Source organism: Bubalus kerabau, chromosome 6 (assembly GCF_029407905.1).
Source record: "Bubalus kerabau isolate K-KA32 ecotype Philippines breed swamp buffalo chromosome 6, PCC_UOA_SB_1v2, whole genome shotgun sequence".
NCBI classification, from domain to species: Eukaryota; Metazoa; Chordata; class Mammalia; order Artiodactyla; family Bovidae; genus Bubalus; species Bubalus kerabau.
Window position 1 is genome coordinate 108,947,980 of NC_073629.1, and position 26,208 is coordinate 108,974,187.

The following is a 26,208-nucleotide window of genomic DNA, read 5'->3' on the forward strand; positions in this document are numbered from 1 at the left end:
AAGATGAAACGGTATCAACGGAAAACTCCAAAATGAGGTGTTAGAACTTCATTGGAGTATGGACGATGAAAAGACATCAAATAAGGACAAGGTTAAGGGACAAGGTGAGCTGTGGACCAGAAACGGGGCAGAGAAGCAGCTTCCTATGACCGGAAATAAGTGATGCAGTGGAGAGACGACGAGAAAGCAGCTGCTCCACCTGAGACGGGTACAGCCAAGAGGGGTGAGTTCTAAGTCTCACTGTCGGAGTTGGCAAGTGCCAAGGTTGGCCACGTGCGGGGACCACCTGGGCTGCACTGCCTTCCGTTGTCCAGCCTGGAGCCTGGCTGGCAGACCTGAGGTGCTGCACAACACGGGCAGTGGTGTGACTTCTGACAGATATGTAGGTGGTGCTAAGGGGCGGGGGATGGCTTCCTTCACTCAGGAAACTAGCTTTTTATTACAAAGGGCTTATGATGGGGTCGTTAGTGCTTGCCGAGACCCACGTGGAAATTATCACTTCTTTGGCACAATAATGCCTTCCAATTGGGCCTGAAAAACAGAAACAAACTCCATTAATATTTGAAACATGCAGCCTAACACAAACAGCTGAGAGGTGACAAAAGTCTCCTGGAGGAATGATCCAGATGCTGCCACTCCAATGATTTTTTCCCTTCATTTCCAACTCCATGTTTTCTAGATTAGCTGGTTTATGGCTTGGCATTCAGTCTTGCTGCATTAGGAGAAATCAGAGCTGGCCTGCTTTCCATACAATAGCTGCTCAGTGTATAATATAAAGCATTGAAAAGGAAATTGAATAAAAGTTGTTGAAATAGTGGTTTTTTCACGGCTCACATTTCAGGCCTGAATACTTCTGCTAAGTTAAACATTTGGCTCTCTCATTTGGGAGCCTGGGAGCTCTGTGTTGGGACAAGAGGTTTGGGAAACAGCAAATTTTCAGCCACTGAGACAACTTGACACCCAATTAGAGAAAATTGCTACTGGTGAGTAGGGAGCTGTCCATCTTGTATGTAAAGCTTCAGACACTTGGGAGTTACTTACTCTGCTCCTGTGGCAGCCAGTAAAATAATTCACTATCATGGTGTGTGGACAGACCTTTAAGTAGGTCTATCCTGGGGACTGCAAACAATGCTTTATTTGGAATGCAGCTTTGAGCCAATAAAAATAACTCACTTCTAAAGAGTCCTTCGCCCCGGGGATAACAAGGTTGCTTGCAAATGTTAGAAAGATGCCAAGGTATGCTGCTTTGCTCTTGCCGCCAATACCATAGGAGGCACTGGGGAACTTGGGCTTATGATGAAAGAATAAGGCAGATAAGGGAGGCAGCCTCAGAGACTGCTAAGTAAACAGATTCACATCTGGCTGCGAAAATTTGTTTTGTTCAACTTGGCAAGGAGAAAATCTGTCATCCTCCACTAGCAATTAACACAAGCCCTTCTTTATCTCAAAGGCTTGGCCTTCTTGGCTTGTAGCACCCACAAGCCTGCCAATCATAAGAATGTAAGCTTCTGTGAAACTAGGGAGGAGAGGGAGATACATCCAGGGGCCCCTCCGAGCCAGGGCCATGGGAGATGGACACTGTACACCAATAGGCCATATGTCTAGAGCAGTGGTTCTCAAACTTGAGCGAGGATCAGAATTGCCTGGAGACCCGGTTAGACTGGCTTGCTGGCCCCCAACCCCAAAGTTTCTGATTGGGCAGCTCTGGACCGGACCCAGCGATCTGTATTTCTAAAAGCTGTGGTGATGAGGATGATGCTGTCTGGAGCCCAACTTCTGAGAACCTCTGGACCAGACAGACAGCCTGGAGTTCGAGAGGACTGGCCCCTTGCCCAGCCCTTTTCACTAAGTCCCCCTCCCTCCCTCCAGCTCAGTCGGATTAAAGTATACTGTCAGCAAAAGGGCTTTGATGAAAAACACCTACAGCTGAGTTCCTCTGATCGTGCACCAGGAGAAGTTTCCTGATTTGGTTCTTCCCTCTCAAAGGGCCTTCCCTTACCCCCTGCCCCCACAAATGCAGTGCCTCTTTCTAGGCAACTGCAATAGGAAAGCACACCCCCGAAAGCCCACTGGAGAGACCCAGCCCCCTCTGAGGAGGCTCCGAAATGCCAGCTGCCACAGGACAGAAGTCCCACCTTTGACGCACCAACCTCTCCCAGAAGACAGGAACTTTTACCCGAAGGGAAACAAAAATCCACTGGAGAGCCAGGCTGAGGAGTCATGGGGGTTCAGAGTTGAGAACAGAACCTGTCTCCAAAACCAGAAGGACAGAATCTGCGTTCTGATCCCTCACCTCTCCCCAAAAGAGTCAGCTTCCTTGACTCCTTGGCAGCACTGAAAGGCAGTGTAGGACAAAAGGCTTGGGCTGCTCTGCTTGGCTGGCAGGGCCTGGGGCCGGGGCCGGGGCTGGGGGCGCTCCACCTGGGCCGGTGCAACAGTCACCTTCAGCTGCTGATTCGTCCGCTTCAGGAACTGGATCTCCTCATTGTGTTTCTTCTCCTCCACCTGTCTCCTCTCGCTCTCCCGCTTCTCAACGGCCTCACATTTTGCCTTCTGCTCGTTCACTTGCCTCTCCAGATCTCGCTTTTCCGTTTCTAACTCTGCAATCTGCGGACAGAAACCCCAGTCATCCTGCGACGTCGCCAAGAGGATGGGGCGGTGTGAGTCCCTGGGTGGAGGGGACTTGGGACACAGCTGCCCGACCCAAGGCATTGCCAGGGTCTGTACTGCCACCCAGTGGGAGGCCAGTGACTGGCAGGGCTTGTCCAAGGAGAGACAGTTCCGTCACTCCAGGACCGGCCATGACACTGAACCAAACGGTCCTCGCTGAGGTGATGGGATAGCACCCTCGGAGGCCAGAGTTGGGTGCTGGCGTGACAGGCTGTGGCCCTGAGGTGGACAGAAGGCTCGCAGAGGCTCGGAGGCTCCTGGTGAACCCACTCACTTTCCTCTCCATGTCTGACTTCCCCTGCTCGGCCTGCAGCGCCTTCCTCATGCCGAACGCCACGCTGCTCTCATACAGGGTCTGGTAGGCGGCGATGGTCATACGGATCTCGTCCCGCACCCGCAGCAGCAGCAGCCCCCGCTCCGCACAGTTGATGGTGACCTCGCGGATCAGCTCATCTGCCAAGGTGCACACAGCGAGGTCGAGGTCGGAGAAAGCAGGCGGGAGGGAAACCGCTCTTCCACCGGGAAGGGCAGTAGGCTGTGTCCTCCTCACTTGGAGACAGGCAGGTCTTGGGGGCCCTGTCAGGACTTCTCTGAACTCAGCACTTGGGAGCACAGGTCATCAGCAAGCCTGGCTTGGCCAGGGCAAACGGAGACAAGAGCTTGGTGTTTCTACAGCCTGGGGCCCTTCTGGTCCACTGTTAGGCAGAAACTGGGTGCTATTCAAAGCAACCTGACTTTTTCAATATAAAGATGGTGGCTGTTTTAAAGCAGCTGGGAAATCCTCTGTGCCCCCTTGGCTGGACTGGTTTGGGGCTGGAAACATCTCCTCCATAAATGCTGACAGGGAGCACAAGCCAGAATCACCCTCAAACTGAAGGGAACCTGCCAGCCCCTGGGCAGCAGCTGCCACAGGGTTTGGATGCAAACACATGCAAAGCATGTCCGAGTCCACGTGGGCCAGTGAGACTGGACTGAGGGCCAGTCATCTGACACTAGCATCCAAGGAGGGAGATCTCAAATCCCTGGGTCTGGGGACTTCCCTGGTGGTCCAATGGTTAAGACTCCATGCTCCCAGCGCAGAGAGCCTGGGTTCAATCCTTGGTTGGGGAACTAAGATCCCACATGCCGCATGGTATGGGCTATAAAAAACAAAAAGGCCCTGTGTCTGTTGAGTCACAACAAATCACCCTGAAATACTTTTCTGGACCAAGGCCTGATGTAGATAGATGGATATAAATATAGAACATGAACTTTTTCAGATTGAAAAATTAATCTATATTTATTATAGAAACCTTTGAAAAGAACCAAATGGAAGGGGTCCCATGGAGGTGGGAAGTTCTCATCTTACTCTAAGCAGCTGCTGAGGGGGGAGGAACCAAGTCATCAGGAACACTGTGACTGACAAGGTGGGGACTGGTAGGAGAGACGGGCGGGGGGAAGACGGTGCAGTTAGCAGTTCCTGGGTGGGGTAGGTGGGGGGAGACAGGCGTTCCAGGATGGGATGGGCTCAGCTCGGGGGGACTCAGGGCCTGGGTCTCTACTGAAGGGAAGGGGGAGGAGGCAGTAGAGGGTGGTGTAGCCTCCCTCTCTAACCACTCACCGAAACACTGTGAGTACAGCTCCCGGCGCACTGGGCAGATGCCGGTCTCCCGGGCCTGCCGCTGCTGCAGCTTCAGGTCCAGTTGCTCCTGGAGGTGTACCACGTCCATCCTGGTGCTGGGCGTGCTGGACACCTGCTGGATCCATAGCTGTGTGTCCTCCACCCACTCCCTGTGGGACAGACACAGCCAGGCTGAGCCAGCCCCATCCACCACACAAGGTCCTCAGGACCTGAGCAGAGGTGGCCCTTGGCACTCTCTGCCTGAGAGGAGGGAGGAGCAGCTCTGTCCCCGACCCACCAGAGTCCCCCATCTCGCTCTTCCTTGAAGAGTGTGTGGCTCCAAAGCCACACCCACGGTGCCACCTCCATAGGGCCCCTACCTTGGGGCTGGGCAGTCTTCATTCTCCCACGATCCTCTGTGAAGTCATCACCCACGTTCCAGATCTCCCACTCCTAACATGCTGAGCACAGATTTATGGTGGATGTTGCTTGATCTGAATGGGAGGCCCAGTGGCAATACCCACTGACTTGGGGGGTAGGAGACGCAGGAGACTATAAGCCTTGTGTCAACAAAAAGAGGTGAAGATATGTATTGGCAGCGGGGGAGTGTACCTATATGGATGCCCATAGTGAACCTTGTTTCAGAGACACAACCAGGTTCTGGAATCACAAGGGGAAGTCTGAGGGCAGAGTCACCTTGATGGAGAGGATTCCATGCGTTGCTGAGAGGGAAGCAAGTGAAAATCACCCTCAAAACTTCTATCACCTTATTACATAAAAATAGTTGAAAAGGATGTTAGTGATCAATGTGGCTGTGGAAGAAAGCAGCAGGGTAAGAAGAAGGGAGCTCTCCTTTTCTAAAGGAGTCTGCAGAAGTTTCTTTGAGGAGACAACATTTGAGCAAGATTTGACTGTGGTGTTGGAGAAGATTCTTAAGAGTCCCTTGGACTGCAGGGAAATCCAACCAGTCCATCCTAAAGATCAGTCCTGGGTGTTCACTGGAAGGTCTGATGTTGAAGCTGAAACTCCAATACTTCGGCCACCTCATGCGAAGAGTTGCCTCATTGGAAAAGACCCTGATGCTGGGAAGGATTGGGGGCAGGAGGAGAAGGGGACGACAGAGGATGAGATGTCTGGATGGCATCACCGACTCGATGCACATGAGTTTGGGTGGGCTCTGGCAGTTGGTGATGGACAGGGAGGTCTGGCGTGCTGCAGCTCATGGGGTCGCAAAGAGTCAGACATGACTGAGTGATTGAACTGAACTGAGTGAAGGAACAAGGGAATCAGGAGGATATCAGGGGAAGAGGATCCCTGGCAGTGAGAAGGTCCTATGGTGGGAAAGTCATTGATGTGTTTCAGAAACAGCAAGCAGAGGCCCTCGTGGAATTAGCCCCGTGAACTAAGAAGAGAATAACGAGAGAGAAGATCCCAGATACCTCAGGGGTCAGGTCCTGCCACGTCTTCTGGGTTGTTGTAAGGACTTTGAATTTTAGTCTGAGCGAGGTGGGATGCCATTAGAGTTTCTGTAAGAAGACTTGCACGATCTGACTTGTGATTTGGGGGTTGTGTGGGGAATAGATTGTAGGAGCAGAGAGTGGAAGAGTTTTCGGGTAGGAGGCCATCACAGTAGTGCAGGTGACAGTCACTAGGAATAAGACGGTGGGAGCAGAGTGAAAAGCGGTCAGATTTGGAAAGTAATTTGAAGGCAGAGGCAAAAGGAGAAAGGGGTGACAGAAGATAAGATGGTTAGATGGCATCACTGACTCAATGGACATGAATCTGAGCAAACTCTGGGAGACAGTGGAGGACAGAGGAGCCTGGCGTGCTACAGTCCATGAGGTTACAAAGAATCAGATACGACTTAGTAACTGAAAACAAGAACAATGTAGACGAGAATGTGAGCATTCCCAGACATGTGATGGGAGAGATCAAAGGGAATGAAAAGTGGCCTGAGCCCCTAGTGGAAAGGAGAAGACTGAGAATGAGCTGGTTAGGGGAAGAAAGACATTGTGATTTACTTTGAAGATGTTGAGTTTGAGATGTTCCTTGGACGTCTTCATGAAGGTAATGAGTAACTAGTAGAATATATACCTTTGGAGTTTAGGGGAGAGGAAAGGGGTGCAAAAAGACCCATGGCAACCATTAGTATACAGATGATATTTAAAGCCACGAAGGAGCCTGGGTGAGAGAGCACTCAGGAAATGATGGCGAATAGAGAAGAGGTCTCCCTGGACCCTCCCAGGATCTAGCCATCTGCAAGTTCTAGAGAAACTCTGGGATGTTGGGAAGAAATCTCAGTCAGAAACAGAGTCAGGGTGCCTCCTCTCACATTCCCAAGTTCCGGGAAGCAAAAGCCTGGGCCTCCTCCTAGCCACTGCTTGCTTACCTTGGGGGCAGGATGGCATTTAAGATTTCTTCTGCTTGCTTTGTAGGATCTGGGACACAGGAAGTTGAGGGGAGCTTGGTCTTGGGTGGCTGTGGGACGGGACCTGAGGGTCCAGGCTGCTGTGGGCTGACTTTCAGTGGCCGAGCCTGAGAAGGAGGGACAAGTTGGGGCAGGAGGCGACTCGGACACTCAGCTCCACACTCCGTGGGCCCCTGGATTGCTCCAGGTTTCCTGCACATCCCTCCCCTATCCTCAACTCACTTTCCCCCATCTGTCCTCTCAGCAGAAGTTATGTTTCAGAACTGAAGGAGGCCATGTAGCATCTCTGGTTCCACCCCAACCCAATGCTTGCATCTCCTTGAACAGATGTTTCTGGCCCAGCTGCTCAGGCCTCTACTCTAGTGATGGGGCATCACTATCAGATCTATTCTGGGACCCTGCGACCCTAAAAAGACTTGTCACATCGCCCTGTGACTTTCTTCCCCATACTAATCTGCCCTTTGGGATCACCCAGCATTTGGTCTTCTCTCTCTCTCCTCAGGTCCCACTCCTTTACTCCCAGTGACTTCAGCCTCTGCCCCTGGGGACTCCCGAACTTCAGCGCAGCCCCTGTCTTACCCCAGCGGAGCTTCGTGCTCCCCCACCCTCTGAGACTCGTCCTTACTTTGGGGCTCCGTTTTTCAGTGTTCCGGCTCACCAACACCGGGGTGTCATACTTAAGCAGAGAGTCCGCTGGGGGAATCATGGTGGCGGAGGGAGAAGCAGCCCAGGAGTCGCTCTCCAGTCAGGGCCTTGTTTGCCGTCGCCATGGAAACCTCCGCTCCGCCCTCATGGCCTGGGCGGGGCTTCGGGGTGAGGCCAGCGGCGCGCGAGTTCAAACTTAGCCTTCGCAGAAAGTTTTCCAGTGCTCATCAGACCACCTACTCAACAGGTCGCCTCGGTACTCTTGGAAGCAGGGAGAAAAACATCAGTTCTGAATCCCTGTGCTGCGTCTAGCTCGCAATTTGAATTAGATGCTTGCCACCTTCTTTGACCCTCCATTTTGTCATCTGCAAAATGGGGAGTCGTCTGACTCCTTAGCAAAGGGTTGGGAAAGATTCTCAGTGGAAGGCATCTGAAGTTCCCACGTTTTAAAAGGTATTTGTTTTTAATTAAATGGAGAAATGACAACATATCAGATAGTGGAGGAACAGAGGGGAAATGCTAATGATGTGCCCACGGGCTGCCATCTGTGATTGCATTTTCTTTTTCCTTGGTGTCTCCAAACGTAAATGTAATCACAATCCGTGTACAATTTTGTTTAACAAGTCAGGTTTTTTTTGTTTTCCATTTGTCATATAGTTTATAAATAGCAAACTGTAATTCAAATGGGCTTCCCTGGTGGCGGTAAAGAATCTTCCTGCAGTGTCGGACACTTTCACTTTTCTTATAAATAGCATTGCGAATGGCGACAGAACATCTTTCCTACCGCTGGGAGTGCAGGTTGTCTCTGTTTAGTAATTACTAGTTAAACATCCTTGAAAGTGAGTGAAGTGAAAGTTGCTGAGTCGTGTATCCGGGCCAGGCTCCTCTGTCCATGGAATTCTCCAGGATACTGACTCTCCAGGAGTATCCAGAATACAGGAGTGGGTAGCCGATCCCTTCTCCAGAGGATCTTCCCAACCCAGCCTTCCGCATTGCAGGTGGGTTCTTTACCGTCTGAGCCACCAGGGAAGCCATCCTTGATAGGAGCTTTTCCCTAAGTTTGCTTTTGAAACTTGAATCTCCCGCCTCTCGAGACGGGTCACTAAGGCCCCGCCCACTTCGGAATCTTGTCACGTTATCTCCGCTGCAAGGGCTTCTGGGAGAGCGCGCAGCCGGAAGCGGAAGTCCCGGAGGCAAGTCCGTCATTTCCTTTGGGACAGGAGGGCAACGGACCTATTTTCCTTGGCTCCGCAGATCTCTCGGCATGAAGGAGGTGAAGAGCGAGCGGGAGCGGGGGAGCCGGCGAAGGCACCGGGACGGGGACATGGTGGCGATAGCGCCGGCGGTAGTGGTGAAGCAGGAGCGACTCAGCCCGGAGTCCGCGCCTCCGGTCCACCGCCGTCCGGATTCCTCCTGCGGTAGCCCGTCCCCACCGGCCGGCGAGTCCGGCCGCCCAAGTCACCGCGGGAACCGAGCCCGAGGAGGTAGCCGGTAGGTGGGAATCATCCCGGGGTGGGTCTTAGATAGGGCTCGTTGAGAAGGGAGGACAGGGCTAGCGCCAGAAACACACCTTGAACGAGGAACGCGACAGCTTGGACTTAATCCTAAAGCGATGGAAGTGACCAGTTGTGCTTGTGTGGAAGAATGTTTACTTCGGTACCTAACACTTGGGTTGCAGCTGGACGTTAAGCGCTCAATGCCTGTTGCGCAGTCTCTCGCCCCTTCATTTCTGTGTACCCAGCATTTCACCGAATATAGTCCAGTTGATAGCAGTGAAAATTTAAGTTGAAAGATTTTCCCCATCTGCCTGCAAATGGAGTGCAGGCGTTATCTTTTCAATTATCTGTCCCAAGAAGTTTACATATCGAGGGCCTAGGCAATCTACCTGATATTCTTGCGGGGAGAGAATGTCTCTTGATAGACACCTTCATTTATTCATTCATTCGACGTAGTTTTCAGTTCAATTCAGTTCAGTCGCACAGTCTTGTCCGACTCTTTGCGACCCCATGAACCGCAGCATGCCAGGCCTCCCTGTCCATCACCAACTCCTGGAGTCCACCCAAACCCATGTCCATCGAGTCGATGATGCCATCCAACCATCTCATCCTCTGTCGTCTCCTTCTCTTCCCGCCCTCAATCTTTCTCAGCATCAGGGTCTTTTCCAATGAGTCCGCTCTTCGCATCAGGTGGCCAAAGTATTGGAGTTTCAGCCTAAACATCAGTCCTTTCAGTGAACACCCAGGACTGATCTCCTTTAGGATGGACTGGTTGGATTTCCCTACAGTCCAAGGGACTCTCAACACCACAGTTCAAAAGCATCAATTCTTTGGCGCTCAGTTTTCTTTATAGTCCAACTCTCACATCCATACATGACCGCTGGAAAAACCATAGCCTTGACTAGACCGACCTTTGTTGGCAAAGTAATGTCTCTGCTTTTTAATATGCTGTCTAGGTTGGTCATAACTTTCCGTCCAAGGAGTAAGCGTCTTTTAATTTCATTGCTGCAATTGCCATCTGCAGTGATTTTGGACTGAGTACCTATTATGTGCTAAAGACCATTCTAGGTTATAAAATAATGTGGGAAAATATGCAACATTAAAAAAATACATACAAATGTGTAATATGTGGAATTTGACTTAAAATAGTGTAGAATTATATGCAGATAAAATTGGAAATGGTGAAGGGTTGGGGAAGAAGAGCGTCCTAGGTTCTGGGGCTGCAAGGGTGAATTTAGATGGTCTGCCTCTAGATGGTGCTCCTAGATGGTGCTCTAGCCCTGAGACAAAATAACAAGCAAATTTGGAAAAGCAGTCTCAGTTAGTAACAAGTATTTGAGGGGTAGGTTAATGTGATAGTGAGAGAGTGGAGGGAGGTGGTTTTCCCTGAGCTGCTGTCTGAAAAGTCTGCTATTTGACCTAAGACCTGAATGATAGGAATAATCTGCCTTGTTGAAGATCTAGGCAGAGGGAACAACCCATACACAGAAACTGAAGTGGAATTAATTGTGTTCTTCTAGAAATGGGGGTGGGAGGGGAAATCCAGTGTAGTAATCAAGGAGAGTGGTAGGAATGACTTTGGAGAGCCAGGAGATAGAGCCAGAGACTTTGCTGATAAATTGTGATTGTGTGGGGAAGGAGCATGGGGGGCTGTTGGTCGAGGGGAGAAAAAGAATCAGGCTGACTTCTAGGGTTTTTGCCTGAGGAACAGGGTGGATGGTGGCACTAATTACCCAGCTGGCAGAAAACAGAGGAAAAGTGTCTTGGGTGGTTGGGAATCCAGAGTTGTCATCTAAGTGAGAAGTTCCAGTAGGCAGTTACATATGTGGAAGACACAGGACCAGAAAAGTGAAGCTCCTGATTCTTTTAGCGTGATCAGCAAAGACATGGTGTTTGTGTTAGTTGGGTATGCCTGACACTTGGAGCTGTTTTGTATGAGGGAATGAAAGTTGAGATAAATGTGTGTACCATTTTCTGAACAGGTCCCCAGCCAAAAAGAAAAACAAATCCTCAGGGAGAAGAAGCAAGTCTCCCCGGAGTAAGAGAAGCCGAAGTCCTCACCACTCAGCAATCAAAGTAAAGCAGGTAAGTGGACTGAGATGTTTTCTACTGGCTCCAAACCTAGCACCTCTCCATCATAGCTAAAGTGTTGTGTGTGTTTTCCTGTATCTGCAGTGGGCTTCTCCAAAAACTGGGCTTTTTTTTTTTTTCTTTTTTCTTCTTTCTTTGTTAAACTTTTTATTTTGAGATAACGGTTGATTCGCATGCAGTTGTAAAGCAACAGTTTGTCCCGATAGTAGCATCTTACAGAATATAGAACAATACCCCACCCAAAATGTTGACATCGGTTCTGTCAAGATACAAAACATTTCCATCACCACAGGATCCCTCAAGTAGTTCTTTTATATCACACCCAGTTCCCTCCCACCCTTACCCCTCCAACTCCTGGCAGCTTCTAACCACTTCTCCATTTCTGTAATTTTGTTTCTTCAAGAATGCTATGTAAATAGAATCACACAGTATGTAGCCTTTCTGGATTAGCTTTTTCCACTCAGCTAAATTCTTTTGGAATTCATTTATATTGTTGCTTTTGTCTGTAGTTCCTTCCTTTTTATTGCTGAATGGTATTCAGTGGTATGGATTTAACCATTTGCCCATTAAAGTATATCTGGGTTGTTAGCAGTTTTTGGCTATTAGACATAAGACTGCTGTGTACACATTTCTGTACAGGTTTTTGTGTGAACATAAGTTTTCGTTTCTCTGGGATAGGTGCCCAGGAGTGCAGTTTCTAGATGGTATGGTAGTCGCGTTTTTTTTTTTTTCCCCCCTGCTGCTGCTAAGTCGCTTCAGTCGTGTCCAACTCTGTGTGACCCCATAGACAGCAGCCCACTAGGCTCCACCGTCCCTGGGATTCTCCAGGCAAGAACACTGGAGTGGGCTGCCATTTCCTTCTCCAATGCATGAAGGTGAAAAGTGAAAGTGAAATCGCTCAGTCGTGTCTGACTCTTCGCAACCCCATGGACTGCAGCCTACCAGGCTCCTCCATCCATGGAATTTTCCAGGCAAGAGTACTGGAGTGGGGTGCCATTGCCTTCTCCGTTTTTTCCCCTAAGAAATCAATTGTTTTCCAGAGTGCTATGTTAGTTTGCCAGGTCTTCCATAACAAAATACCATAGACTGGTTGCCTTAAACAATGGAAACTATTAATTTTCACACAGTTCTAGAGGGTAGAAGTCAGAGATCAAAGTTTCAGCAGTTTGGTCTCCTGAGGCCTTTCTCCTTGGCTTGCCTTCTCTGTTGGGTCCTCATAGTCTTTCCCTCTGTGTGCTCCCATCTCTGACTCACATATTCTTTAACCACGTCAGCCATATTGGATTAGGGCCTTACTCATTTTAACTCAATCAGTTCTTCAAAGACCTTACCTACAAAAAATCTGGTTACAGTCTGAGGTGTGGGGGTTGAGACTTCAGTATATAAATTTGGAGGGGGCACAATTTAGTCCTTAGAGTGGCTATCCCTTTTTATAATGTGAGTGATCCAGCATTTGGTATTGTGACCATTTTGACCATTCTGACAAGTGATAGTGATACTGTGATTTTAATTTGCATGTCCCTGGTGGCTAACAATGTTGAGCATCTTTTCATGTGTTTATTTGCCATCTTATTTCCTTTTAGGTAAAATGTCTCTTCAGATCTTTTGCCTATTTTCTAGTTGGATTGTTTTGGGTTTTTTACTATCGAATTTTAAGAGGTTTTTGTTTTTTTTTTTTTTTGGTAATATATTCTTAGATACCAGGCCTTTTTGGAGTGAGAGGTTTTCCAATATTTTCTTTCCGTCTGTATCTTGTCTGTTCATTCTCTTAAAAGAGTTTTCCTCAGAGCAAAAGTTTTTGATTTGTTTGGAGTTCAGCTTGTCTGTTTTTCCTTTTACAGATTATGCTTTTGGTGTTATGTCTAAGAACTTCCCTGACCCTAGAACCTGAAGATATGTTTTTTCTTTAATGTTCATTTAAAGTCCATGATCTGTTTTGAGTTTGTTTTAATATAAGGCAGGAGCCTTAAATCAAATTTCCTTTTTCGCCCATGGATATCCATTTACTCCAGCACTAGGTGTTGAAAGACGATTTTTCCTCCCTTTAATTGCTTTTGCTTTGTCAAAAATCAAAAGTGTGTGTGTGTGCCTTTATTTCTGGGTCCTCTGTCCGGTGCCATTGATCTGTCATTCTGCCAGTACCACAGTCTTGATTACTGTAGCTATATAATGTCTTAAAATCGGACAGACTGATTCTTTCACTTTCTTCTTTTTAAAACTTGTTGGGGCTTCCCTGGTAGGCCAGTGGTTAAGACTCTGAGGCATAGGTTTGACCCCTGGCTGGGCAGAACTAAGACAACACATGCCACAGGACATGGCCAAATAAATAAATAATTGTTTAGGAATTCTCGTTCCTTTGTCTTTCCGTATATACATTTTAGAACAATCTTGTTTATATCTATAAAAAAAACTTGCTAGGATTTTGATTGAAATTATATTCAACTTGTACTTTTTGAGAATTTTTAAATATGTAGAGTCTTCCAGTCTTTGAATATAGATGTGTCTCTGTTTATTTAGATCTTTGATTTCTTTTATCAGTGTTTCAGTGTACAAGTCCTGTATGCGTTTTGTTAGAGTTGCACTTAAGTAATTTTTTTAAGTTATCATTAAGTGATATTTTGAATTTCAGTATTTACTTGTTCATTGCTAACACATAGAAGTATGATCAATTTTTGTATGTTTATCTTACATCCTGTGACCTTATTGAACTCATTTATTTTGCCTAAATAAATCCCAACCTAAAACTTGGGATTTTCTACATATAGTCATGTCGGCACAGGGGCAGTTCTGTCTGTCTCCCTTTACAAAGCATGTTCATTTTATTTCCCCTTGCTGCATGGCTGGGACTCTGGCACTGAGTTGAGCAAGAGCAGTCAGAGCAGGCACTCCTGCCCTGTCCTTAGTCCCCAGGGACAGGCGTTCAGTCATGTCTTGTGCTCTTTCCTATAAGTTTTATTTAATTTTTGACAGTGCTGGGTCTTCATTGCTGTGTGTGGACTTTCTCTAGTTGTAGTGAGCAGAGGCTACACTCTTGTTGTGGTTTGCAGGCTTAGTTGCCCTGTGGCATGTGAAATCTTCCCGGACCAGGGATCAAACCCATGTTCCCTGCATTGGCAGATTCTTAACCACTGGACCACCAGGGAAGTCCTCAGTCTTCTCTTTAAAGAACCTCTGGGTTACAAAGTGCAAATAGAGACACTGGCATTAACAAAATGGATTTGCCTGTGAATTTGAGCCAACTTCTGCTACCTAAAAAGATTCAGAGCCAGTCTTGATGATCTGTTGTATGAGTTGGTCAGCCATCACCTTCATTATCTCAGAATTCAGCCGCTGGAACCACAATACCCAGATCAAACCTCTCAAACCACTTGTAGCTTTGTGTGTGTGTTTGTACAACTTGCCACGGTTATGATTTAATAATTTTGGCATGTTAACATTTTGTAGATTTAAAAGGTACAGTACGTAGCCTGTTAGTTGGATACATTTATAAATTGTTATACGATTGCCATGGAAGCAGTATTTACCAAGTTACATCATTATAGAGTAGTGTTACTGTCTATATTCATTTTTCTGGGCATTAGATCCCTATCTATGGCTTATTTACTATTCGTTACTGTTAGTACCCTTAAATACCATCAGTCTTGTCCTCCCACCTCCCATCTCCTAGTGACCACCATTTTACTCCCTGATTGTTTATATATATATAAATAAAGGAGCTTCCCTGGTGGCTCAGACAGCAAACATTTGCCTGCAGTGTAGGCGACCTAGGTTTTATCCCTGGGTCAGGAAGATCCCCTGGAGAAAGGTGTGTGTGTTACACTTTTTTCAGCTTGCAGATTTTTACCTCTGGTTTCTAAATCAGCAACTTATAGTAAATCCTGGGGCCTATCACGTGGAACTGTTTTGTGATTATTGTTACTTTGGAGTGTCTTAGTTTGCTTATCTATGCTAACTTCCCTTCTGACCTCAAATAATCTCTTAAAAAGCTGACTTTGTTTGTATCAGCTAGAAACTTGGAAATGGTTCTCAACAGAGGGAATTGAGGCCTTGATAGGCAGTTGAAAAATCAGTGACTTTCACCTGGATTGTAAGAGCACACACGGCCTCTGACTTGTACTTAGAGATATTCTTTTCTGCACTACTCAGCCACCATTAAAAAAAAAAAAAAGTTCAACACAGAGTTATATTCAATATAATTTAATAACCTAATATGGAAAAGAATTTGAAAAAGAATGTGTCTATGTGTGTAACAGAATACTTTGTATATGCCGGAAATGAATACAACATTGTAAATCAACTATATTTCGGTTTGTTTGTTTTTTTTAAAGGAGGTGGGGGACAGGATTGTGGAAACCTGAGGAAAAAATTTGTCAATTGCTTATTCATCATCATAACACGGAAGTCTGTAAAATAAAAAGTGAGAGGATGATTTACATAGTATATGGTTACTTCTGTCATTAGCCCCAGAATCACACCCCTCCCCATGAACAAAAAAACCTCCTTAATCCCCAGAGGTCACCATTTTAATAGTTTGGTATTTATACTTCAGCGTTCTATAATGCTTATGTTCTCTTCTTTTCCTTTATATGTTGGTGTGTGTGTGTATTCTGTGCAAAGATGTTAACAAAAAGAATCATATTGTATCTGTTATCCTACTTGACTTATCAATAGTTGAGAGTGTATGTTGAAATGTTAGTTATTTTGTGTTGTCTGGTTATGTAATTTGTCATATTCTCTCCAAAGTTTCTACTGATTTTGCCTAGTATACATACATGTACTAGAAACGAAGACAGAATCGCCCATTGGATTTAGCAACATGTAGGTCATTGGTGACCTTGACCAGCAATTTTAGTGGAGTAGTAAGGGTGAAGCCTAATTGGAGAATTAAAAAAAAGATGGAAAAAGAATTGGGGACTGAGTAACACCAAACTCTTTTAAGGAATTTTACTCAGAGAGTGAAGAAATAGAGTGGAAGCCAACATGGGAAATGGGCTTTGGAAAAGAGCAGACGCCTGTGCTGACAGGGGTGGTTCAGTGCAGGTCAGGGAAGTAGACTGTGTACAGGAGAGGCACAAATCACTGCAGAGATACTCTGGATGAGAGGGAAACTCCCAGGGCTGGGAATCAGCTTTAGACAGAAGCACAGATAGTTTCCTTACAGGCAAAGGAAGGGAAAACAGTAAATGGGTGTAGATACTGGTAGGTGGGCAGACATAGAAAAGCCCTTCTGAGTAAGTAAGAGATGTAGAGGGCTATGTAGGGAGAGAGGGAAGGGCTGAAACAGTCATCTGGGAGGAGGAATAGATCAAGAAAATGTAGGGTGGTTGCTGGGCATCATTAAGGAGGCTTGGGTCATGCTTCTGAGGTGGGACCAAGGTGGGACCGTCAAGATGGCTTGTGCTTTTCTCTTGCTGCTTCGATGTGCTTGATGCTGGCTGTGGTTTTACCAGGACAGTGCAGCATGAATGGCATGGGACAGGGGATTGAGGGAGTGATCATACTGCTTGACCCTGGAATTTCAGTTAGAGGGGAACGGAAGAGAGCACATCAAGAGAGTGAGGGACTGTGCAGAGGCGAGAGTATCAAAGGCTGGGATGAGTCTTACTGGGATGATTGTTAGAGTTGGGTAAAATGCGAACTTGGAAGATGGGCAGACAGAGGACTGCTTGAAAGTGAAATTATGGAGGGGCTGCAGTTATTAGAAGTGAAAAGGTCTGTGTAACCATGAGGTGAGTGGCTGAGGAGAAAGGAGGTGACAGATAAGATAATGGGAAGAGAGAAACGCGAAGAATGGAGAGGTCAGCATGGTACTGAAATCAGCAAAGGTAATGCTGGAGAGAATGACTTGAGCTAGAAGTAAAACTGGTATAAAGTGAAGGGACATGATTTAGGATTAGTAAATGACAGCAGCGGTGAGAGTAATGGGTGACAGTGGTCTTACATGAGATTCAGTGCTGCATCTTTTTAGGGAAAAAGAAAAAGGTGGGGAATGTTTTAGAATTGGCAGTGAGAAGAAAGGGCAATGCCTGCCATATGTCCAGGCCTGAAGATGGCGGGAGCTGAGGGGAGGTCAGAAGGAGAAAACCAGCTCCTTTGAGAGAGCTGTGGGGGAACAGTGTGCTCAGGCAGAGTGAACAGAGACAGGAACTATCTGAGAAGACGTGGAGGATGTAGGATGGTTTTGCCAAGCTTCCCATTTCCAGAAGAAATAGAAAGTACAGTGGCTTTAGGAGTTGAAAAAGGGTGGAATTTGGGGGCAGAATCCATCATATACAGAGCCTTATGGGAATTAGAGTACAAGGGAGGTGGAGGTGATGGCCCGGAGCCTGTGACTTCTTACAGTGACTCATTTAATCAGGGATAAAGGGGGTAATTCCATGAATCAAGGCAAGTTGGAAGTGAGATGACCATTATATCTACTACTGTGGGCAGGAATCCCTTAGAAGAAATGGAGTAGCCATCATGGTCAACAAAAGAGTCTGAAACGCAGTACTTGGATGCAGTCTCAAAAACGACAGAATGATCTCTGTTTGTTTCCAAGGCAAACCATTCAATATCATGGTAATCCAAGCCTATGCCCCGACCAGTAACACTGAAGAAGCTGAAGTTGAACGGTTCTATGAAGACCTACAAGACCTTTTAGAACTAACACCCAGAAAAGATGTCCTTTTCATTTTAGGGGACTGGAATGCAAAAGTAGGAAGTCAAGAAACACCTGGGGTAACAGGCAAATTTGGCCTTGGAATACGGAATGAAGCAGGGCAAAGGCTAATAGAGTTTTGCCAAGAAAACGCACTGGTCATAGCAAACACCCTCTTCCAACAACACAAGAGAAGACTCTACACATGGACATCACCAGATGGTCAACACTGAAGTCAGATTGATTATATTCTTTGCAGCCAAAGATGGAGAAGCTCTATACAGTCAGCAAAAACAAGACCGGGAGCTGACTGTGGCTCAGACCATGAACTTCTTATTGTCAAATTCAGACTTAAATTGAAGAAAGTAGGGAAAACCACTAGGCCATTCAGGTATGACCTAAATCAAATCCCTTATGATTATACAGTGGAAGTGAGAAATAGATTTAAGGGACTAGATCTGATAGAGTGCCTGATGAACTATGGACAGAGGTTCATGACATTGTACAGGAGGCGGGGATCAAGACCATCCCCATGGAAAAGAAATGCAAAAAAGCAAAATGGCTGTCTGGGGAGGCCTTACAAATAGCTGTGAAAAGAAGAGAAACGAAAAGCAAAGGAGGAAAGGAAAGATATAAGCATCTGAATGCACAGTTCCAAAGAATAGCATAAGAAATAGATAAGAAAGCCTTCCTCAGCGATCAATGCCAAGAAATGGAGGAAAACAACAGAATGGGGAAGACTTAGAGATCTCTTCAAGAAAATTAGAGATACCAAGGGAACATTTCATGCAAGGATGGGCTCGATAAAGGACAGAAATGGTATGGACCTAACAGAAGCAGAAGATATTAAGAGGAGGTGGCAAGAATACACAGAAGAACTGTACAAAAAAGATCTTCATGACCAAGATAATTACTGTGGTGTGATCACTCACCTAGAGCCAGACATCCTGGAGTGTGAAGTCAAGTGGGCCTTAGAAAGCATCACTATGAACAAAGCTAGTGGACGTGATGGAATTCCAGTTGAGCTATTTCAAATCCTAAAAGATGATGCTGTGAAAGTGCTGCACTCAATATGCCAGCAAATTTGGAAAACTCAGCAGTGGCCACAGGACTGGAAAAGGTCAGTTTTCATTCCAATCCCAAAGAAAGGCAATGCCAAAGAATGCTCAAACTACTGCACAATTGCACTCATCTCACATGCTAGTAAAGTAATGCTTTAAATTCTCCAAGCCAGGCTTCAGTAATATGTGAACTGAACATCCAGATGTTCAATCTGGTTTTAGAAAAGGCAGAGGAACCAGAGATCAAATTGCCAACATCCACTTGATCATCGAAAAAGCAAGAGAGTTCCAGAAAAACATCTATTTCTGCTTTATTGACTATGCCAAAGCCTTTGACTGTGTGGATCACAATAAACTGTGGAAAATTCCGAAAGAGATGGGAATACCAGACCGCCTGACCTGCCTCTTGAGAAACCTATATGCAGGTCAGGAAGCAACAGTTAGAAGTGGATATGGAACAACAGACTGGTTCCAAATAGGAAAAGGAGTAGGTCAAGGCTGTATATTGTCACCCTGTTTATTTAACTTCTATGCAGAGTACATCATGAGAAACACTGGGCTGGAAGAAGCACAAGCTGGAATCAGGATTGCTGGGAGAAATATCAGTCACCTCAGATATGCAGATGACACCACCCTTATGGCAGAAAGTAAAGAAGAACTAAAGAGCCTCTTGATGAAAGTGAAAGAGGAGAGTGAAAAAGTTGGCTTAAAGCTCAACATTCAGAAAATGAAGATCATGGCATCTGGTCCCATCACTTCATGGGCAATAGATGGGGAAACAGTGGAAACAGTGTCAGACTTTATTTTTTTGGGCTCCAAAATCACTGCAGATGGTGACTGCAGCCATGAAATTAAAACACGCTTACTCCTTAGAAGGAAAGTTATGACCAACCTAGATAGTGTATTAAAAAGCACAGACATTATTTTGTCAACAAAGGTCCATCTAGTCAAGGCTATGGTTTTTCCAGTGGTCATGTATGGATATGAGAGTTGGACTGTGAAGAAAGCTGAGCACCGAAGAATTGATGCTTTTGAACTTTGGTGTTGGAGAAGACTCTTGAGAGTCTCTTGGACTGCAAGAAGATCCAACCAGTTCATTCTAAAGGAGATCAGTCCTGGGTGTTCATTGGAAGGACTGATGCTGAAGCTGAAACTCCAGTACTTTGGCCACCTCATGCAAAGAGTTGACTCATTGGAAAAGACCCTGATGCTGGGAGGGATTGGGGGCAGGAGAAGGCGATAACAGAGGATGAGATGGCTGGATGGCATCACCGACTCGATGGACATGAGTTTGAGTAAACTCCGGGAGTTGATGATGGACAAGGAGGCCTTTGCGATTCATGGGGTCGCAAAGAGACAGACATGACTGAGCGACTGAACTGAACTGAACTGAAAGGGGATAATGAGATTAGCTCTGGTGAACTCAAGGCAGATGGTGGTGGCAAGCTGGTGAATGTCTTGAAGTAGGAGGGATGGGTGTCTGAGGCTCCCTCCCCCTTGGTACTTGTCTTTGGAGGTTAGGAAGTCTAGGAAAACTGGGTCTGGCTCTGAGCAAACAGACCCCTACTTGACCTCTATGGATGGTAGGGAGAAGGCCTTGAGGCAAGGGCTAGGGATGGGGGTCGGTGAGGAAGTGGGGGCAAGGTCCCAGTCCTGATGCTCGGGATTTCCTCTCTACCCCTTCCCAGGAGAGGAGCCTCACTTCATAGTGGCAGGTCCCCCTCTTGAACTCTGATACTTTAGCTATAAGATTAGTAAGGATAAACCTATTTTCATGTGTTCATTAGGTATTTATTAATACTTCTTTTGAAAATTGCTTATTACTATCCTTTCCCCATTATCCTACTAGGCTGATTTTCAGTACTTTTTTAAAGAAGCCTTGGTATGTTTCTTCATTTCTTCACATCTTTAAAAAATATATCTGTTACAATTGACCCTTGGACAACATGGGTTTGAGTTGCACTGGTCCACGTATATGCAGATTGTTTTCAATAGTAGAGGCTGCAGTACTCCGTGTCCTGGGTTGGTTGAATTTGCAGGTGCAGACCCTCAAATACAGAGGGACCACATATAGAGAAACCATATATACAGAGGGCTGACTACAGCTGCCTGGAGGGTTGGTTCCCCTGTGCCCCAGCCCCCTCATTGTTCAAGGGTCAGCTGCAGTAAATTTTTACAGGTTTCTTCTTATATAATGCTTAATTTTATTCCTAGGTATTGAGTAATCTTTGTTACTGTTGAAATAAGATCTTTCAAAATTACTATTAATACATTTTCATTTCTGGCATAAGAGAAAAGTAGCTTTTTTCTTTATGTAATTATCTTGGACTGCAAGGAAATCCAACCGGTCCATCCTAAAGGAAATCAGTCCTGAACGTTCATTGGAAGGACTGATGTTGAAGCCGAAACTTCAATACTTTGGCTACCTGATGCGAAGAGTGGACTCATTTGAAAAGACCCTGATGCTGGGAAGGATTGAAGGCGAGAGAAGAAGGGGACGACAGAGGATGAGATAGTTGGATGGCATCACTGACTCAATGGACATGAGTTTGAGTAAACTCCGGGAGTTGGTGATGGACAGGGAGGCCTGGCATGCTGCAGTCCAAGGGGTCGAAAAGAGTTGGACACGACTGAGCAACTGAACTGAACTGAATTATCTTGTATGTGACTACTTAATTCTCTCTGTGAGTTGTGTTTTCCCTAAGTTTGCCTGTAGGTATTCTTGTTTCTCAGGCTCTGAACCTGGGCGTGTGCTGTTAGAGCTATATTTGGGCAGCTTGGAGAAGGAGATGGCACCCCACTCCAGTATTCTTGGCTGGGAAATCTCATGGACAGAGGAGCCTGGCAGGCTACAGTCTGTGGGGTCGCAAAGAGTCTAACACAACGGAGCGGCTAACACTTTCACTGGGTGGTAGCCTTGCAAGCGAACATGACCACCACTGGTAACCTTATTTCTGTGGGACATTTTGCTCTGAACACCAAATCAGAAATGACATCTCGAATGCAGCTCTGTTTAGAGACCATGAACTGGCTTTACTTTCCTGAATCTGTTTGAATTTCAGGAACGTGAGGACCATCCTCGGAGAGGCCGGGAAGATCGGCCACACCGAGAACCCTCAGGACAGGAACACAAGCGAGCTCGAAACAGTGACCGAGACAGGCACCGTGGCCATTCCCACCAGAGGAGAAGCTCAGGCGAGAGGCCTGGCAGCGGGCAGCCTCAGGGACGTGATCGAGATGCTCAGAACCTGCAGGCTCAGGAAGCCGAGCGGGAGTTCCACAACACCCGGCGCCGCGAGCACCGCCAGAAGAGCGAAGTTAGCGCCGGCAGTAACGCGTCTCAGGACGCGCTGCCTCGGCCTGGACCTGGAGGCAACAACAAGGACAGAGAGGTGCCTGTTAAAGAGAAGCCAAGCTTCGAACTTTCTGGGGCACTTCTTGAGGACACTAACACCTTTCGGGGTGTAGTTATTAAATACAGCGAGCCCCCGGAAGCACGTATCCCCAAAAAACGGTGGCGTCTCTACCCCTTTAAAAACGATGAAGTGCTTCCAGTGATGTACATCCACCGGCAGAGTGCTTACCTCCTGGGCCGGCACCGCCGCATTGCAGACATTCCCATCGATCACCCCTCCTGTTCAAAGCAGCACGCAGTCTTTCAGTACCGGTAAGTGTCCATCTGCGGAGGAAACCACGGTGCCAGCAGAAGCCCGACGCCTCGGCCAGTTAGGATTAGTGAGATCTGTGTATGTGTGTGTGCACAAGAAGCCCATATCCCTCATACCTAATAGTATTTTTTTTTTAATTTTTATCTTTTTGGCTGAACCTGCATGGTTTATGGGATTTTAGTTCCCCATCCTGGGATCGAACCCAAGTCCTTGTCGGTGAGAGCGTGGAGTCCTAACCCCTGGACCGTCAGGGAATTCCTTCTAATTTAAGGAGTATTATTCCTCTAATGTATAATCACTTTATATGAATAATTGCCAACATTTGTGTAAGAGGATAGATGTTGGTGTCCGAAATCGAGATTTTGAATCCTGCCAATGCCACTTACCCGGGGCCAGCCGCTCTTCTGGGCCTCAGTTTCTACGTCCCTTGCAGGGCTATGATAGGTAAATGGAAGTAAAGCCGAGAATGAAAATAAAGCTGAGAAAGCCTGGCATATGTTAGCCGAATCTGTATCTTGGCAATTTCTGTAGTACATCTGTTATTGTTGGATGCTCACAACAATCCTCTGGGGAGGCGAGGACTAGTCTTAATACCCCATTGAACAGATGAGCCGATGAAGCTCAGCAAAGCCAGGTGGCCTGCCTAATAAATAATCACTGAGGTAGCATGCTGGCTCAAATTGGTTTTGATTTGAATAATTTTGATCATCTTATCTGTTCCCTTGACTCTGAAGTCCAGATATACTGGTTTATTCCTATTGGGACAGAATCTAAAATATGTTGAAATATAGGTAAAAGAAGCATTATGTTGATTATTAACAATACAAAAAATGTCAAATTTTTAAAAATACAAAAAAAAAGTATTTCTTAACCATGGCAAGAGGCCTTGGATTCTGCATTTTAAGCTATGATCTACCATGAATTCCTCTTTCCCAGTGCCCAGTTCTCACCGATTTAACTTGCTCCCAATTTCGAAATCCATGACTGTGCCTTCCCATTGATTTCTACAGTTTGAACTTGAACTGAGTCTCAGCCAGGTATTTACATTGTCCAGACTGTTAGCAAAGAGCTGGAGGCTCTGAGGCTGGATCTCACTCACAGCTTTCTCTCCTTTACTCCGCTAGGCTTGTGGAGTATACCCGTGCTGATGGGACAGTTGGCCGCAGGGTGAAGCCCTACATCATTGACCTTGGCTCCGGCAACGGGACATTCCTGAACAACAAGCGAATTGAGCCACAGAGATACTATGAACTGAAGGAAAAGGATGTCCTTAAGTTTGGGTTCAGCAGTAGAGAGTATGTTCTGCTCCACGAGTCCTCTGACACCTCTGAAGTAGACAGGAAAGAAGACGAGGACGACGAGGAAGAGGAGGAGGTGTCTGACAGCTAGCAAACTGAAAACAGCCCAGGCTCTCGAGAGACCTTTCTTTGCGAGAAGGCTTTGGGACTGACCCACGGGGCACCGCAGTGCTCTCTGTAATGCCTCTTACTGCCTTAAGTCTTTCTTCTGTTGCTGACCAGCTTATGTCCAGTGTAAAAAAAAATGACTTAGTTTGGTTGAACTTCTTTCTGTGACACGTTGGCCACATGCCTGTGGGCATTTATTTTCCTAACAGTCTCACCGACACATCGTGTTTTAGTGGAAGCATCATGGCTTGAGTTGGTGCTTTCAGAACTGCTGCCTAGGAAACTATAAACCCTTGGTTAACGGGGAGTTGTGGCTTGTTTTCTTTGTACAGTTAACCCTATTTATATAGTTGTTAAGCTTTGTGGACCGGGTTTGTTTTTATCTCGGGGGCAAACCCCTGAACAGAGAATCTTACTAAGCTTTGGTTATCACCAAAATAGCCTCCAGAATATACCAAAGCTTTGACCTGGTTGAGCTCTTGAGTCATAGAAATTGATTTTGCACTTGGTTGGTTTGGGTGGGTGGGTGGGATTTACCACATGACCTCATTATTGGCTGTTGGACTCAAACAGATGCTTTATGGAGCCTGCTTCAGCTCACGACTGTACAGGAGGACCATGGCCACTGCCAGCGGGTGCTGACTGCATGTCATAGGAGGCCGAAATGGGTCGTGGGTCTGTTTCCTGGGAGAGAACTGATTTCTCCACAGAACATGAACAATTTTGATCATCGTAGCTGTTCTTCAATTTCACATTTTTATTTAGAGGTTTTCTCCATTCTTTCTTCCTTTAGAGAAATAGTCATTTATGTAGCAGGATCTTTGCTTTATCTTAACAACATATACATGTCAAAAGACGGTTGTGTGGTTTACATGTTTCATCTTTTTAAAATAACGTTCAGAGAAGTTGTATTTACCTTCCCAAGGCTGGAAAATATGGGATTTGCCCAATTTTCTGATTTTCCACCAGAGGACTATGTGTAAGTAGAAAAGTCACAGCTGCTTACATCTGTTGTATGTATGTATATATGTACATATTTAAAAAATTGTGTGTGAAAGAGCTGCATACTGAGTTTCCTATGAGAATGTTTTGTGATGTAAACATAATACAATATCATAGGCAAAGGCCTCCCTGCATTTGAGGAGCAGGTTTTCATTTATATGTATTTTTGGAATAAAAAATAATAAAATTTGTAAATATAGCCCCCTTTCAAAATGTACTTCTTTGCTAGCACAGAAGACCTTGTGTTCACAGGTATATTTTGGTGCTAAGGAAATCTTTGAATCAGTATTGCGGGAGTAGAAGTCGACAGTTGTGGAGGGTGTCAAGGGAATGGGAGTGATAGGGCTCACACCTGCCCTGGAATCCAGATCTTCACCTCTCAGTGACTTGAGTGGTGGTCCTGATGAAGCAGCAGGGCTTTCTGAGTTGGCAGTGGAGGGGTTTTTCTTCCCAGAAGAGTCGAGTTGGGGCAGGTTATCTGTCGTGGGCCTCATACCAGTTGACACCTGTCCCTGCCTCCTCACCCTCAGGTGGTGATGGGGGTGTGAGATGGGAAGGAGAGATGATGCAAGTCACTCAGTGCTGCTGCTAGCTAGTCCCCTTGGGTGGAAACTAATAATATTATTGGGCTTCTCTGGTGGCTCAGTGGTAAAAGAATCCACCTGCCAATGCAGGAAACTCGGATTCCATCCCTGAGTTGGGAAGATCACCTGTAGAAGGACATGGCAACCCACTCAAGTATTCTTGCCTAGAAAATCCCATGGACCAGAGGAGCCTGGCAGGCTGTCGAGTCCATGGGGTTGCAAAAGAGTTGGGACACAAGTGACTTAGTGACTAGACAACATTAATGTTGGCTGATCTTGCTTACCATTGTATTCCCATTGAGGTCTCATACCTGTATGTACTCGACATTAAATGTTGACTAGTACCTAGTGGGGGGAGGAGCAGCTGACTAATTTTATTCAAAAGAAATGAAAAGATCCCCTCTAGGGACTTCTCTGGCAGTCCAGTGGTTAGGACTCTCCTGTCCACTGCAGGGAGTATGTGTTCTATCCCTGGTGGGGGAACTAAGAGCCCGCATTGTTCAGTCACCAAGTCCTGTCCAGTTATTTGCAACCCCATGGAGTGCAGCACTGCAGGCCTCCCTGTCCCTCAACATCTCCCGGAGTTTGCCCAAGTTCATGCCCATTGAATTGGTGATGCCGTCCAATCATTTCATCCTGTGTCTCCCTCTTCTTCTGCCTTCAGTCTTTCTCAGCATCAGGGTCTTTTCCAATGAGTCGGCTCTTCACATCAGGTGGACAAAGTATTGGAGCTTCAGCCTCCACCATCAGTCCCTCCAATTAATATTCAGAATTGACTTTCTTTCAGATTGACTGGTTTGATCTTGTAGCCCAAGGGACTCTCAAGAGTCTTCTCCAGCACCACAGTTCAGAAGCCTCAATTCTTTGGCACTCTGCCTTCTTTATGGTCCAACTTTCACATCCGTACATGACTACTG

The 26,208-nt window shown here is 46.3% G+C and overlaps 3 protein-coding genes across 3 annotated transcripts in view; 1 reads left to right on the plus strand and 2 right to left on the minus strand.

Annotated features, from left to right (window-relative positions):
• The window catches only part of CDCA8 (cell division cycle associated 8), a 176,662-nt gene that overhangs the window by 133,786 nt on the left and 16,668 nt on the right, over positions 1 to 26,208 (minus strand). The gene's annotated exons all lie outside the window — the stretch shown is intronic.
• On the minus strand, positions 411 to 8,114 carry DNALI1 (dynein axonemal light intermediate chain 1). The gene is made up of 6 exons (XM_055586360.1): positions 7,324 to 8,114; positions 6,660 to 6,805; positions 4,271 to 4,440; positions 2,945 to 3,123; positions 2,443 to 2,607; positions 411 to 531 (listed from the first exon to the last, which is right to left on the minus strand). Exons 1-6 carry the CDS (start codon positions 7,402 to 7,404, stop codon positions 496 to 498), a joined length of 777 nt encoding a protein of 258 aa, XP_055442335.1. The 5' UTR covers positions 7,405 to 8,114; the 3' UTR covers positions 411 to 495.
• On the plus strand, positions 8,488 to 24,215 carry SNIP1 (Smad nuclear interacting protein 1). The gene is made up of 4 exons (XM_055586352.1): positions 8,488 to 8,834; positions 10,822 to 10,924; positions 21,694 to 22,298; positions 23,424 to 24,215. The coding sequence occupies exons 1-4, from the start codon at positions 8,608 to 8,610 to the stop codon at positions 23,686 to 23,688; spliced, it is 1,200 nt and encodes a 399-aa protein (XP_055442327.1). The 5' UTR covers positions 8,488 to 8,607; the 3' UTR covers positions 23,689 to 24,215.

Coding starts and splice junctions, on each gene's coding strand:
- DNALI1 (XM_055586360.1), bottom strand. CDS start 7,404: ATGATTCCCCCAGCGGACTCTCTGCTTAAGTATGACACCCCGGTGTTG. Junction 4,441..6,659: donor AATGCCATCCTGCCCCCAAG/GTAAGCAAGCAG, acceptor TCTGTCCCACAG/GGAGTGGGTGGAGGACACAC. Junction 2,608..2,944: donor AGTCAGACATGGAGAGGAAA/GTGAGTGGGTTC, acceptor TTCTGTCCGCAG/ATTGCAGAGTTAGAAACGGA.
- SNIP1 (XM_055586352.1), top strand. CDS start 8,608: ATGAAGGAGGTGAAGAGCGAGCGGGAGCGGGGGAGCCGGCGAAGGCAC. Junction 8,835..10,821: donor CGAGCCCGAGGAGGTAGCCG/GTAGGTGGGAAT, acceptor TTTTCTGAACAG/GTCCCCAGCCAAAAAGAAAA. Junction 22,299..23,423: donor CACGCAGTCTTTCAGTACCG/GTAAGTGTCCAT, acceptor TTACTCCGCTAG/GCTTGTGGAGTATACCCGTG.